At 36.8% G+C, this 16,156-nt stretch overlaps 2 protein-coding genes and 1 pseudogene across 2 annotated transcripts; all 3 read left to right on the forward strand.

Moving 5' to 3' along the window:
- The first annotated feature begins 2,969 nt into the window (after positions 1 to 2,969).
- LOC122065027 lies at positions 2,970 to 7,868 on the forward strand (annotated as a pseudogene).
- Positions 7,869 to 11,292: 3,424 nt separating this feature from the next.
- On the forward strand, positions 11,293 to 12,205 carry LOC122065030. Its single transcript, XM_042628822.1, has 2 exons — positions 11,293 to 11,800; positions 11,897 to 12,205. The coding sequence occupies exons 1-2, from the start codon at positions 11,437 to 11,439 to the stop codon at positions 12,106 to 12,108; spliced, it is 576 nt and encodes a 191-aa protein (XP_042484756.1). The 5' UTR covers positions 11,293 to 11,436; the 3' UTR covers positions 12,109 to 12,205.
- Positions 12,206 to 13,447: 1,242 nt separating this feature from the next.
- Positions 13,448 to 14,206, forward strand: LOC122065028 (pathogen-related protein-like; the record flags this gene model as incomplete). Its single annotated transcript, XM_042628820.1, has 2 exons — positions 13,448 to 13,765; positions 13,890 to 14,206. Coding segments are annotated over 2 exons (471 nt in total), but the record flags the coding sequence as incomplete, so codon positions are not given.
- Between the last annotated feature and the right edge of the window lie 1,950 nt (positions 14,207 to 16,156).

A 16,156-nucleotide genomic window follows, 5' to 3' on the forward strand; every position in this document is an offset into this window, starting at 1 on the left:
ATGCATTGCTATAGGGAAGCTAACCCTAAAGCAGATTTTCTTATTAATGCTGCAACGAAGAAGGAAGAGGAGATTCTTGTTATTGAATGGCTGATGAGTGTGCAGAATTTCTTCTTAGAAGATGCTTTATCTAGAACACGGTTTAGGTTTAGATAGTATTTATTTAGTTGTTGGTTTTCTCTGATTGCTCCTTTTCATCTTCTCCTGGTAATGGCAATGCCGTAGATGGGAGGAGGAGTTAGCTTGAGGTTTGTTAATTGTTACTGGTATTTTCAGATTGTAAACTCTTTTTAAAAAACTTCTAATACAAATAATCTTTAGCGAAACAAAAAAACCACGAGTGCTATGTAGAGGTTCGATATTAATTCTTCAGGATCTGTCTACGAATGCAAAAAAATTAGGAATCTTGTGTTGATCATAGTTGGATTTTAAGAATAAAAAGAGCCAGGAATTATTCATCCCTAAAAAAAAAATAAAAAAAATAAAAATAAAATAAAAATAAAAAGATTCAAGAAGAGAATACAAAAGCAGGGGGTTAGCTGTAGTTTAACCCTAGAAGATTCGTAATTCTAAGAAAATTTTTATTTAGATATTTATTTATTTTTTATTTTTTTATATTTTTTGGGTAGAAAGTATTTACATATTTCACATCATAGTGACTTACACAATTAGAAAATAAACAACCTTTATTGAAGAATTAAAGAATCAAGTAATAGATCCACAACACTTCTATATTGGAATTAGATACTGGTTTCTATTATGTAATTTGTTTTTTATAAAATAATTAAAAATGTAAGAAATTTGGTACTTATATTTGAATATAATGTAGATAGTAGTTAATTCTACATTTTTTTATTATTTGAGATTGGGGTTTTAATGGATTTTTTCCCTTGCATCTAAGTTCATGGTTTTCAATTTTTTTCATATTAAAAAATTATAAACTAAAGAATTTGATTTCTACATCTAGTATGATGTATATGAGAGTGAAATAACATGTTCGATTATTGAGGATTGGCTTTTGGTAGACTGAAAAAAAAAAAAAATCAAATCATTTTTCTTTTTGAATTTTCAAATTTTGAAATATAATTTAAAGTAAAAAATTATGGATAATTGTTTATGATATTTCAGAATGATTTAGATCACGGTGAAGTCTACATGCTTGATTCTTTTGTATTTGTTGTTGTCGATAGATATTTTTCTTGAAACATATGCTGAATATATGATGGAAAAATTGGGTTTTCCTGGAATATGTAAATAATAATAAAAATTCCACAATTTTATAGGATTGGTTCATGATGTTGAATAAATTTATCATATACAAATTTGAAGTTTTTAGTATGTTAGTTTCATTTTTTTGCTTTAAGAATGTATGTCTAAAGGAAATAATACTTTTAGATTTTTAAGTAATAAAGAACATGAAAAAGTAAAAGATTAGTAATATTATGGGAATGATGTACGATAATAATTGTGCATCATTAGCTCAAAACTGATTTTTTCTTCATGCGTAGTTATGTTTTTTATCCAAAAAATGCATGTTATCAGGAATTACTTATCTTATTTTTTAATTGGTAATAGAAAAAATTATGATTTTACTGGGGATTGATGTATGATAAATAAATATACATGATAAGCTCAAAGCTGGTTTTCTAGCTTTCATGTGTATTGGGTTGAAGAATAATGGTATATGAGAAGAGGGTGATGGAGTGATGTAAGGAATTGGTGGTATGGGAATATGGGATTGTATAATTGGAATAGTTGACAATAGGTAAGATGGCAGCTGGTGGTTTGGGTTGGTTGGGGGCATGTACGGTTTATGTTATGTGATAACTTGTTGAAGTTACACAAAATATATTTCTCTCTCTCTCTCTATATATATACATATACTAGTAAAAACACATACATGGGTTGGTTCGGGGCATTTATGGTGTGTGTGTGGACAAAAATTGCACCTTCATTTTATTTTCACTTATTTCTTATGCAAAAGTTTTTATGGTCGGCAGAGCAGCTAACCGTATATCTGGTCGGGACTCATCTCATCCCTTCAAAAGGGATCTCAAAATCATAGCCGTTCATTGATTTGTCTACCTAATACTAATACTACTGATATACCTAAAAAACGTAAATCAAAATACATTTCCTCCCCCAATAAGAAACAGTTTCCTTTGTTTCTCACATCCTCCTCGACATCTCTCTCGCCTCCAACCACGAATCAACCCAACTCGTGTCTCTCTTGTTTCCGGCAGAGTTTAGTTCCCTTCCAGTGACAGAGAATACTAAGAAGAATGTCGCGACGGCAATGTAGGTTGTTGGCCGGTGAATCATCCCCTTCCTTGAGACTTGAAAGTTTGGACTGAGTTACTCAGAGCTCACTGAGCACACACGCACTCAGAGAGAGGAAAGGAGCCGGATAAGATTTTTTCCTATCACCGTTGTTGTCCGCAAACCACGATATTGGTCGTTGCTTGCAGGTAATCTCTGCCTTTTAATATCTATGGTTTACGATTTTTTATTTTCCCTTCTTTTTTTTTCCATCAGTTATCGATTTTCCTTTTGCCTTCTATATTTGTTTTTTGATAGGTAAATTTCAGTGTCAAACTCCCTAAATTCATTCTTTGCTTTCTTCTGATCTGACTTTTAGCTTTGATTGTTCACTCCTATCTTGCAAACAAGAGGGATTTTTTTTTTTTTTGGGTTAAATGCATAGTTATTGATGGGTGTGCTAAATATTTGATTGGATGAATTGACAATCTTGGAGCTTCTCAGTTGAAATTGTCAAAAAATTGATTTTTGCTTTGATCTTAAAGAATTAAATTCGATTTGCCCCTTATTATTTCATTTTCTGTTTAAGCATCTAATGAGAGGGTGTATAGGTTCTCCATATCAATGTAGTTCTTTCTTAGTTAAATTCATTGATTCTTGTATCTTCTGTTCGTAGAGTTTGATTCTTACTTCTTAGCTAAATTCAGTGATATGGAGACCTTGTCCCAAATAGCAAAGTCCCCAAACTACTTGCATGTGCTTTTGTCTTCTCTGCTATGGCGCTTGTTGGGTTAATACTTAGTAAAGCAACAGATTATCTTGTTGAAAAACAAGAAAGTTTGTTAGTTACCACCTACATTAAAAAGCTGGAGAAAGGGAAATTTTCAAAGAGCTTGAAAATAACAGAGTGAAGTGCAAGTTTTCTATGACTTTGATCCTTCTTTTGTTGCTAATATTGGTTGGGACAATTTTGTTATACAAATTTGAGAAGTTGGATCTTGTTGATGCTTTCTATTGTAGTTGTTTTACTATCAAAGCTTTAGGATATGGTGATAAGAGCTTTTCAACTGAAATGGGACATGTATTTTCTGTGTTCTGGATATTGACAAGCACAATTTGCATAGCTCAGTTCTTTCTATACTTAGCTGAGCTAAATACTAAACGGAGGCAACATTTGCTAGTCAAATGGGTTCTGAACCAGAGGATGACATACACAGATCTTGAGGCAGCTGATCTCGACGATGATGGGGTTGAGGTATGTTGAGTTTCCATTGCCTTGAACACAAAGAAAAACTTGCACTGAATTTTCTTCCCTCACGATTTCAGTTATACAAGGGTTTCTTTATATTCTCTCATCTATCTATTCTAAACTTTACATTCTCATATAGATGGTTTAGTTTCTCTATAATGTTCTTTTCCTTTGCTTCAGTTTCTTGGTAGTGTACACCATAGAATGAAATATGTTGCCAAACCAACCAATCAAATAATTGTTAGCAGATCATTCAGCACAATGACTACAAGTTTGAAATACAGAGTCGGACATGTCATTTTTAAAGGGGGGCAGCAACTAGCATCATCAATGAACCCACCTCAACCACCCAGCCAGTCCAACTAAGTTCAGTTGAGGGTTTAAGATAGCATTTTTATTCTTGAACATGAAAGAAAATTGAGGAAATAACTGAACTTAATGCTTTTTAAAGCATCCTTCATAGCTGTCAAGACTTCTTCCTCTCCTGCATTCCCTCTTGCTCTTTGGACATTTGACTATAACCAAGAGAAGCTTGAGAAGATTAATAGTAAGCTTCATAGTGGAGCTGCCCAAATTTATTTTTATGAATTTATGTAGTGGCCAAAATTCGACTAAATTTCATAGAATTATCCTTGACATAAGACCTCTAAAGAACTTCAAATAGATGAAACAATTCCCATAAACAACACAAAATTTGTCCACTCACTGTTCACAGAAATGTAGCAAACTTTAGTTTTAAATGAAGCACATATTAACCAAAATCAGATGTGACCCAAAATATTTGTGTTGTCTCTGGTAGGGGTTCCACTGAAATTGCAACTAGATAACACACAATTTTAGTAAGGAAATGTATTCCAAACTGAAGAGGTGGTGGGGAGTAGGAAGAAAAGGTTCAAACCAGATAAATTACGCTTCATGAAGCTCTGTTTTCACATTCTCAAGGCCACCAATATCAAACTTTAAAGGCATTTCATTTTCCCTGCACTCCCCATCTCTGCTGCCATTTCTGTCTCTCTCACATTCAGCATCCTATCACGATCACTATGGAATGTCTCACAAAATAGCACTTCAACATGATTCTGAAAACAATGCATAAATCAAATGCTCTAGATTCATTTGTAAAAGCATTCCATCAGGAAGTGATCATTCATTGTCTGTGATCTTGAAACAAAGGGGAAAAAGAAAGAAAGAACACTACTTACTATAACAGTTAGCCTTGAAACTTGAGAAATTAGAAGATTCACATGCTAACCCAAGCTCTGCATAATGTATTGGGTCATAAATGATGATTTAAGAAGGGGAAAGAAGAAGAAGAAAAGAGGACATCAGTTTCTACAGCTCTGAACTCAAAAACAGAGTAACTATTATAGGCAAGAGGCAATGAGAATGCAACCTCGTGGAGTCTAGCCATTCTCAGAATTAACTCAAAAAATTAGAAATTAGGATAAATAAGAGTATGAATTCCCATTGAAACCCATCTATTCAACTTCAATACTACTCCAGGTTTTCTTTGGAAAGCTGACAGATACATATAACAAGGTAAAACTAACAACAGAAATGGAAAAAAACATAAAATAAACACAAAACTGAAGAAAGCAAGAAAACAAAAGGAACCCATGAAGCTAAAGTTGGTTACTTGACTCCAGAAATTTATTTACCAAAAAAAAAAAAAACCATATATTTTGTTAGGGTTGGGGTTTTCTGGTCGGTCACCCCATGTTGGAATCTTTTGAGGGGTTTCTTTTACACCGTAGGATCTGGAACACACAGATATGATATATTGATTTGGAATAAAACAATTTACAAGAGCATGAAATACAAATACGTAAACCCTGTATTTACGTATGGATCGAGATTGAAGAAATTGAAATATCCAAACTCTCTTTTCCTCTCAAAATCCCACTTCCTCCCTGACCTCCTTTTTTACAAAGGTTTTTCTTCCCTCGCTCCAGCAGCTCTCATCGTTGGCCGGCGAATCCCCTTCCTTGAGACTTGAAGTATTGGGTGAGTTACTCAGAGGCTCAAAGCGCACTAAGAGCGCGCGCGCGCACACACACACACACACACACTCTGCCTTTCACCATCTAGGGTTTACGATTTTTGGTTTTCCCTTCTTTTTTTTTTTCCCACCAGTTATCGATTTTCCTTTTTCCCTCTATATTTGTTTTTTTATAGGTAAATTTTAATCTCAAACTCCCAGAATTTATTCTTCACTTTCTTCTGATCTGACTTTTCTCTTTGATTGTTTACTTCTATCATGTGAATAGGAAAGATTTTTTATTTTTAGTTAAATGCATGGTTATTTGATGGGTGTGTTAAATAGTTGGTTGGATGATTAATTGACAATCTTGAAGCTCCTCGGTTGAAATTGTCAAAAAATTGAGTGCTGCTTTGATCTTAAAGAATTTAAATGGGATTTGCCCCTTATTTTTTCACTTTCTGTTTAAGCATCTGATGACAGGGTGTATAGGTTCTCCATATCAATGTAGTTCATTCTTAGTTAAATTCATTGACTCTTGTATCTTCTGTTCCTAGTGTTTGATTCATAGTTCTTAGCTAAATTCATTGATATGGAGACCTTGTCCCAGATAGCAAAGTCACCAAACTACTTGCATGTGCTTTTGTCTTCTATTGCTCTTGTTGGGTTAAAACAGTTAAGCAGCAGATTATCTGATAGAGAAACAAGAAATTTTGTTAGTTAAAGCCCTCCACCTGCATTAAAAAGCTGTAGAAAGGGAGATTTTCAAAGATCCTGAAAACAATAGAGTGAAATACAAGGTTGTTGTGACTTTGATCCTTCTTTTGTTGCTAATATTGGTTGGGACAATCTTTTTATATAAAGTTGAGAAGTTGGATCTTGTTGATGCTTTCTATTGCTTTCTTTTTAATGAGATGCCTGATGATGTTGCCAACTGCTATGCAGGATTTTTCCTGTGTAATTGCCAATGAGTAACTTTTGGGTGGCTTTCATGTACGTTATTTTGAAATTTGAGTAGTTTTATCTAACTATTGAACATATTTGATGTAGATCAAAGCAAGAAGATGAAGAAGATTCGAATAAAATTTAGGGGGAGAAAATTACTGTTCACAAGTTACTGTTCACGTGATCAGTACCTGTGAACACTGTTAATGTGAACAGTGCTGAGGGCCCCATATGGACTGTTTGAGCGAGTTCTTCTAAAAGGAGTTTCTTGGATTTGTTTCCTTAGTTCAAGTTTTCTTTTTGATGCTTCCTTTTATTGTTTTAGTTGTTAGTGTTTGCTTAAAGACAAGTTATTTGTTTGCAGTTTAAGGAGTTTCCTAATTGTTTAGTTTCCTTTTCTTACGTCTTAGCAGGCAAGTAAGCTTAGATTTGGAAGTCCTTTGTTTCCGATTCCCTAGTTTCTACTTGTATTATTTTCTATTTTTTGAAAAGTTTCCTATACCAGTTTTAGTTTCTAATTTGTAAAGGTCCATTACTTGTTACAAGGTCCATTACCCACTAGAGGTGCTGCTGCTATATTGAATCTGAGGAGAGCATGTGATAGCCTGCTGCAGATATTTTCTGGGCAGCAGTTTGAAGCCCCCATCTACCAACCCTGAGATCATATTACCCCAGCCCTAGTTTGACCTTATTTCAAGAAGAAGCTATATCTCTACAACCTGTGGTTTAATGGAGCTGCTATTTTAGGGTCCTGTTATAAGTATATTTCCACATTATTTTCTTGTTGTTTCAGTCTATGATTCTTCATTATTTATCTTTGTTCATGTGCATTTCTCTAGTCAGAGTTACTTGATCAAAAATCGAAGTTTCCATTATTCATAGTGAACTTTTTTTTGGATAATTATTTTCTACGTAGGCATGCTCCTACCTTAATCCATTTGATCAATTGCTTCAATGTTTGTTTAACGTTACTGTAGATCATCTGCTAATGCAGCTATATTGATGTCTATATCTACTGTTGATGATCTAAACTATCCAGAGAAGATGGATGCATGTGAATGCCCCGTACATATTTTCAGCTACTGGAAGGTTAGCCCTTCGTCTTCTCTTTTGGATTTGAAAACAACTTCACCAGTGGTATTTGAATCATGAAGAAAGAAGCAGAGTCCTAAATTTCATTGTATCAGTTATTTTGTTTTCTACCTTTCATCTTTTGTATGCATGATGTATATAAATTGTCTGAGTACGATTCATTCAGTCTGCAGAGAGGGGGTATACCCTTAGGTTAAATTGACTATGTTGAAGGTGTTGTAGAATTTAAATTAACAGTTGAACAACAATAAAAAGGTACTTGGAGCATATGATGTGATTCTTGAATGTGCTTCTGTTTGCGTAATACTTGTTTGTGTAATCCTTGGTTTTGTGAAACTTCTCTGAGTCATAAGTGTTTAGAATTGGACTTGATGGACATATTCCAATTTCATGAAACTTATTTCACAATTACCTTTTATATTTGGAATTCATGCAAATATATGTTGAGCTTCTACAAATATCTTTAATAGCATCACTTTTTACTGATCATGAAGTGGCAAATATGTATTAAGCTTATGCTTTTTACTGATCATGCAAGGATTACCATAAGTTGAGCTTCTATAAATATATTTCATAACATCATTTGGTTTTTACTTTTGATCAACTTGACTGCAGTGGTGAAATTCTATTTTAATAACTCACTTACTTTGTGACTTTGTGCAGTTTCATGAAATTCTACTCACTCACAGAAGTGAAATTCTGTATAAAAATTAAGAAACTGGAATTCTTGTAGTCTTATTGCATCTTTACATGACAACTCTACTTTATGGGTCTTTAGCTCAATTGGTAGAGCACTTGGAACATGAGCATGTCTCAATTATGTTCTAAGGAGATGGTGGTTCAAATCCACCAAGACTCTTTTGGTCCAACTATTTATAGCAAAGTTAGTTAAGGCAATCATGTATAAATAAGTGTCGTTATGGTAAATGATTTTGAAAGAATACTTGAGAGGAGCAATTAGAGGTGTGTTTTTCTTGTTAGTGCATGTTTAGAACTTGCTACTTGTCCCGTCAAGCTGGAATGCAACACTTGTTACATCTCTCTTTCAGAAGCCGGTAATTTCTAAGATTCTTACCACCCCCTCTCTCAGGTGGATTTTGAGAATTCCCTTTTTCGCCAATGCTCAAGGAGACACTTTAACTATAAAAATTGCACCTAGTTTATTCTCTCTCAAAGAGCATCCTAATAAATGAGTTGTAAATCCTTGATGTGGTCGTATTTGTGGAAAGCAAAAGGTCATCTTAAATCCAAATATTTTCTATGGAAATTGTTAATGAATGGTGTTCACACTAAAAGTAACCTCAATTGTCTCTTTTTTTTACCTGATAATTGTCCCTTCTGTCATCGTGATCGAGAAACTGATTGACATTTATTCCTTTCATGTCAATTTTTCAAACATAATTGGGCATGCAATTGGGGTGTTGGGTCTTACAAATGAATATCTTCGAGGGGAGTCAACTTTCCATACATATTTGGGCAGTTGGGGTAGTGGTACAGCAGGGGATGTAGAGTTGTAGAAGTGGGCATGGGAGGTGTTCCCTTAATTAGTAAACATGAAAGGTAAAAAGGTATGGGGTAAAAAGAGAAAGTATGGGCTATGGTATTGGGGGTATAGACTATAGGGTATAATGGTTATGTATTGGATATATAAGTGTAAGGGTTTACGGCCCGACACATTTATAGTCCAACCTAGACCAACCCAATTGAAAAATATGTCAGGCTCAAGCTCATATGTTTATTAAACGGATGTTCATGGTTCAGGTAGCTAGCCCGTAGGGTGCCCGACTGAACCGACTGACTATAGGTCTGGCCTGAACAGACTCATTGTAGCCCGACCTAGCCCGCTCGACCCCCTTTATTAAAAAACAACCATAATCTCATATCATTTATCTTCCTTATTGAAGATTTGGGTCACCTTCTACTATGATTATTTTTTGTATAAAGTTATAGCGATTTAATGTTCAAATTGAATAATTATGGGCCTTCATTCATAATTTAACTATTTGGCTTGGCCACATCAACCATAATCTCATATCATGTTTATTATATTTTTTTTCCCCTTACCTTTACTTTTGACTACATTTACATGGTAAAATGAAAACCAAAATATAGACCCAATCAAATAATCAAACCGATAGTAAACTGATAAGTAAACAAAACCTTCAAACCAAAACCCAATCAAAACCGATGCACCCTTATTGGTTCATGTTTTGATTTCACTCGGTCTCACATTGAAACTAGTGAAATTAAACCAAAACTGGTTTGAAATTGACACCTCTTATGATGCAGGATTCGGCTCCTCTCCTTAGCGCCCATAGCTACTTGGGCGAGCGTCATGTGGTGAGGCCATGATCCAACAGTTCTTGGTCCCTTGTTCTCTGAGCCATTGTCAACGCCTTTCTCAAACCGTTGGATCATTACCTTGACATGTGGTGCTCGCCCAGGTAGCTATGGGTTGGGAACAAAACTTGGCTACTACCTAGGTTGTAGCCAAGTAGTTGCAACCCCTAGTACCAGCCAAGGGAATAGAATCTCAGGGGTAGGAGTGGAAAAATTCATCATAGATGGGTATTTTCAAATCTGCCCCTAGGATTCCATTTCTTTGGCTATTATCAACAGCTTAGGGGTGTCAATTCTAAGCCCGTACCGGTAGGCCCGATCGAGCCCGACACGTTTATGGCCCGACCTAGATCGACACATTTATATGCCCGACTTGAACCGACTCGTTGTAGCCCGACCCAGCCCGACCCCTTTAATACTACATAAAATTCTTATTGTGCCACTACTAGTAAGAAACTAATTAAGTTTTCTTACCTTTAGCTTTGTAGTGTGATTTGATTTAATTAAGCTTTATTTTATAAGTTGTAATGGTCATAATCTCATCTTTTCTTTTCAAAAAGAACAACTATAATCTCAACCCACTTAAGAATAGAATTTTAGGGTAGACACGTTTAAAAGCCCGTTTAGAGCCCTTTTAGGTTTAAATAGGTCCATAGCTTAGTTAAAGCCCGATTAAGGCCCATTTAAGGAAGCTCGATTAAAGGTCGACACCGATCGACCCGATTATAAACTGTACCATGTCTCCCAAAGCTAGGCTCGTTTACTTAAATGGGTGTTCACGGTACAAGGCTTTCAAGTGGTCAAGGCCGATTAGGTCTAATCGAGATCGACCCGGCCTGACTGATTGACACCCCTACAACAGCTACTTGACTGCAACCCAAGCAGCGGTGAAATTTTTTTCATGGGCTGACCTGGGCGATGAGCCCTAAGAAAGGAGCCAGATCTGATTGTGCATGCCTCTTAGTCGGGAATGGATTTTGTACAGGCCTCTTTAGGCGGGAATGGTAAAATTTCCTACCCACTACAGAGAGTATAGATGATAAAAAATGAGAGAATCAGAACGGGTAGGAGGTAGAAAAGGTTTACCGGGCAGAAAAGGGGCTGGGTATCCAAATCCAAACCCCGCCTCATCGACTCTCCTCAACCAACTCCATCATCTCTACTCTCTCCTCCCTTCCCATCTCGTCAACCCTAACGCCTCATTTCCAGATCTCTTCTCGGGGGTTTTTTTTTGGTTACGTGCAAATGCGCTTCTCTGGCTAGCTGTATTAAGCAGATGTTGAAACTCTTTTCATGGCGTTCTGCAGCTTCTCAAGCTTTACTCTCAAACATAAACCTCTCAATTCATCTATTGGGTCCTAGTCCATCGGTTCTCTTCAACTTTCGTTCTCTTAACCAATGTCCAACTTCGACTGATGACATTTCTAACCCTCCTTTCTTCCTTCTTCCAACACTATATTCTGTTTGACCTACCCTTTAATTTCAGACTCTCTTACTGAGACCAACCCGTTGATCTAGCTGAAAGGGTTTCGAGAACCATCAAGCTTCCCTCCCCTGTTTGGTCTGTAGGGCCATGTCTGACTCTCTTCATATTTCACCGTCCCCTGTTTGGAGAACCATCAAGTCTAGATCTGCACATGGAAGTTTCTCATCTAAAAATACATTGTGTGATAATTCTGGTTTGCCTGTACTTGAACCAAACAATCGTGATAAGTTGGCTTGTAATCTTTCTCAACGTTCATTGACACAAAGTATTGGGAATGAAATTTCTGTCCGAGTAGGTGCCTCTGAGAGTGTGCCTGGGCCCTCAAATACCAATTTCAAGAACAGAAAGCAACAGCCTTTTCATTCTTCCTTTTTAAGTGAGCCGGCGAATTTGTTGTCTATGGAATCAAGAAATTTAGATGGTAAATGTGAAGATCCAATGGTGAAATCTGGTAGGTTGGTCAGATCTTCTGAAGTCCATTTTACTGATTTGAAGATGGAGAGGTCAGAATGTGGTACTGCATTTAATTCCTCAAATTTTTCTCCAGTTGCCAATTTTTCTGAATCAGCAAAGATTGCTAATTCTGAGATACCATATGAGAACAAGAGTGTGCCAGTCATACATGGATCTGATGGTGATTCTTCTAGAATGCATATATTTTGTCTTGAGCATGCTGTGGAAGTGGAAAAGCAAATTGACGTTATCGGAGGAGTGCATATGTTGCTACTATTACATCCAGGTGAGTTTGGTTATGGATGACCGGCCATAACCAAGTACCTGGTGCAGCACAGGCGTGTGCATATGGATGACCGCCCACTGAAGTGCCCATGGAAAGGGTGCAAGATGACGTTCAAGTGGGCATCTTCACTTGAAATCAGTTACTTTATTGTTCAACTAAAAAAGTGATTGTCCTTTTGGTTTTTAATAATGTTAATCAAAGGTGAAGAAAAATGTGTTTCTGGAGCAACTCATCAGTTTGCTGGAGCAGGCTGTGCAATATCCTAGAATTATCTCATTCTGGATTCTCTAGCTCATTTTGGATACCCTAAAATTCTTGGATCAAATTACAAAATAGAGTTGGGTTATACCCACTGCCATGCCAATGAATGCTTACCCAAACAATCACTTGAAAAAACACCCATTCCCAGTCGAGGCACCATAGAAAATCTGAGTTTAATACCCTATTACTTGGGTGAGGAACAACTGTGTGGTGAACTGCAGAGTAATCTGCAACATGTGTTGCATGCAGTGTCAATGACCTGTGAGTCAGAAGAAGTAAATCAGTCATCAAAACAACCCACCAATGTCCAAGAACAGTTTTGGCTCTTAGGCTTTTTGTTGGTTAGGTAGATCTTGAGTTGGGAGATTGTATTGCGCCTTTAGATTGGGTTGGGGTTGGTAACACCTTGGGCAAGGTTTTGTTTTACCTTGACAGCTCTGCTCAGACACAAGCTCTTTCTATGTTAGAAATGCAAACTAATTTATTTGCAGCTTTTAAATATCTGTTACTCAGAGAAAATAGAAACAGAACAGGGGAAAACCTAGACCTGTTGGGCCCTTCTCTGTTTTCTTTCCAAATTCAAATCATTATTTCTTGTCTGGGTTGGTGCTTATGAAATTAGAAATAGAACAGAGGAAAACCTAGACCTGTTGGGCTCTTCTCTGTTTTCTTTCCAAATTCAAATTTTTATTTCTTGTCTGGGTTGGCAACTGGGTCTAGCTACTGGTAATGGTAATCCATTTCTGATCATCAATTTAGTGTCATCATATCAAAACCTTGTATTCCCTCACCCCTCTTCACTCTCTTCCATGTTCAAATCTTGAGTTCAAAAGAGCAAGCCAGAGTTGTAGTAAAAACAACTTATGAGAAGTGTGTGTGTGTGTGTGTCAAATGGAAGCAAGCTAGATGGTTTGTTTCAATTGTTTTATTAAATGCAGAAAAGGAAGAAAGCATACATCAATCAGCCCACTTTAGATTGCCAAAAATTGCAAGTGTCAACAATTAACCAACCCACTCTAACTTTAGTTTCAAGTTTCAATTAGGTGGAGATTATTTGTTGACACAACTTTTTACTAATGGATGGATTTGTAAACAATTAATGGGTGGCCAATTGCAGGAGGGAGAGCCATATCCCTTGAGGAGGTTGCAAAGGTTGGAGGCTACAACGCGTTCTTGCAAAGCTCCTTACCAGACCGATTATGTGCTTATGATCCATCTACTGAGACATCTGAGTCATCCCATCACGCATTCGGAACAGCATTTCCTCATGGATTTGCCTTGGAAATCCTTCGGGTGTTTTCAGGTCCTCCGGTGGTTGCCTATAAGTTCAGACATTGGGGTTATATGGAGGGTCCTCTCAAAGGCCATGCTCCAACTGGGGAGAGAGTTGAATTGTATGGAGTAAGCATCGTTGAGGTACATCCCTTCTCCTTATTTTGTTTTACCTTTGAAAACCTCACTAAAATTGTTTGTTTTAGCTAAATTGTGCCATAGGGTGGAGATCTGATTTATGCGTATCATGGGTGGTATGTGGCTTTAGGTTGACGAATCCATGCGAATTGAGAAGCTGGAGTTCATCTATGATGCCGCGGAATTGCTTGCCGGACTTCTTAAGGGTCCTGTTTTGAAGGAATTTGAATCTCACACCTCACCAAAATCATCTCTCCATTGCCCTTTCTTGAAAGAGGTGTAGGAGTTTGTCATTAGGAGTTGAACTATGTATGATTATCCTGTTCCTATGCGACATTTTACTGAAATTCCCTTAAATTTGGCTATGAGATAGGAAATGAAAACTGTTGGCGCTACAAGTGACACATGAATATATTATGAATAATGAGTAAGGAGTGTTGGCATCAACAATTTATGAATGGCAAAAAATCATGGTTAATGCGATCGTGTCCAGGACCCGGTGACTCAAAAGTGAATTCAAGGAGTAACTATGGAATAAAATGCTGGGTTACATTAAGTTTCCAACACTAACAAGGATGAAAGCCATTCACTTGACTCCATTAAATTTGTTGCAGCAAAGTTTCGGCAGTGGCAAAATTTGGTCCCTTTGCCAAAGCACCAATGAAGTAGATTGGGGGACTGAATATTTCACATCCTCATCAAAATAGATAATAGCACACCATTTGATGCAGCACAGCTCAGACAAGGTCAATGACGAAAATTGGTGTGATAATGTGATCAGGATCATCACTTGCCTATTATTATTATTTTTTCACAAGTATGCCCCTAAATAGAGTTGAAAGGTAAAATAGGACTTGTGTAGCTGGGATCATATGGTTAGTGGGATAAAGCCTAGTTGAGTGGAGTTGAGTTACAGTCGAGAAAAATTCAGAGAGTAAAAACTGAACTGCAGATGATACGGTGGAAAATCATATGATCATATTAAGTACTCACAAGTGATAAATGCAAGTAGACTACCTAATAAACTATCATCGGCTTGTGGAAATTAATTCTAAAGCCTTCTCACTTGTAGGATTTGAACACAAGACCTTATCTAGAAAATATCTGAAAGCAGTAAGATGAACACACCAGAACATCAAATCTATGGCTAAACACCATTTCTAAATGTTTATTGATCTTCTTCAATGCATTTCACTTGTTCCCACATATTCCCCATGTGTTTGGCATCCATACTGGTGCTGCATCCCATGTACTACCAAACATGACTACCCAGAATAATGGCATTTCTACTAGAAAGGCATCTACTCAAACACTACTAAGGGATGCGAGGATCCTACTTTTAACAGTGTCAATTTGGAGTCCAACCCAATTCTCATTTCCCTTTCATGCCCCTAATTGTACAAATAACCATTTAAACATGGTTAGCCTTGGAATTTTGTCCAGTAACCTATAACCACCCTATGGGATAGCCTTGGAACATGGGTTGTACAATAAACTACGCTTTCTCTCTCTCTCTCTCTCTCTCTCTCACACACACACACACACACACACCATTTCTCTCCCTTTTTCCCTCCTTGGTTACCTATCCTACCATGGGAAGTTAATAGACTAGCCTTTGCAATACTCAAGTAGTTGTACATGATGCAAAAACTTGTCACCAACAATAGAGTGGGTGGAGAGCCCATATTTCCAAGGACTAGTCACTCTCATGTATACTAGCTTCTATGACTTAGGTGAGGATTTTTTTATTAGTTGTACATACTAACACTCCCTTAGAATCCTCTTTTTTTTTAGGTAAAACCCCCTTAGAATCTTGAATGACCAACCCAATGGCAACATGTCAACCAACAATCAATGAATGAGTGGAGAGCCCATATTGCCAAGGACACCCACTCTCATGTACACTAGCATTTATGACTTGAATGAGGCCTTGCTTATTAGTTGTACATACTAACACTCCTTGCATAAATAAAGAATGACCAACCCAATGACAACATATCAACCAACAATCAATGAATGTGTTTTAGAGCCCATATTGCCAATGACTAGTCACTTTCATGTATACTACCATTTATGACTTGAGTGAAGATTTGCTTATTAGTTGTACATAGTAACACTCCCTTAGTATCCTATTTTGTTTTTGTTAAAATCCCTTAGAATCTTGAATGACCAACCCAATGGCAACATGTCAACCAACAACCAATGAATGGGTGGAGAGCCCATATTGCCAAGGACACCCACTCTCATGTACACTAGCATTTATGACTTGAGTGAGGCCTTGCTTATTAGTTGTACATACTAACACTCCCTTTGAATGACCAACCCAATGACAACATGTCAACCAACAATCAATGAATGTGTTTTAGAGCCCATATTGCCAAGGACTAGTCACTCTTA

This window comes from Macadamia integrifolia, unplaced genomic scaffold (genome assembly GCF_013358625.1).
Source record: "Macadamia integrifolia cultivar HAES 741 unplaced genomic scaffold, SCU_Mint_v3 scaffold1861, whole genome shotgun sequence".
Lineage (NCBI taxonomy): Eukaryota > Viridiplantae > Streptophyta > Magnoliopsida > Proteales > Proteaceae > Macadamia > Macadamia integrifolia.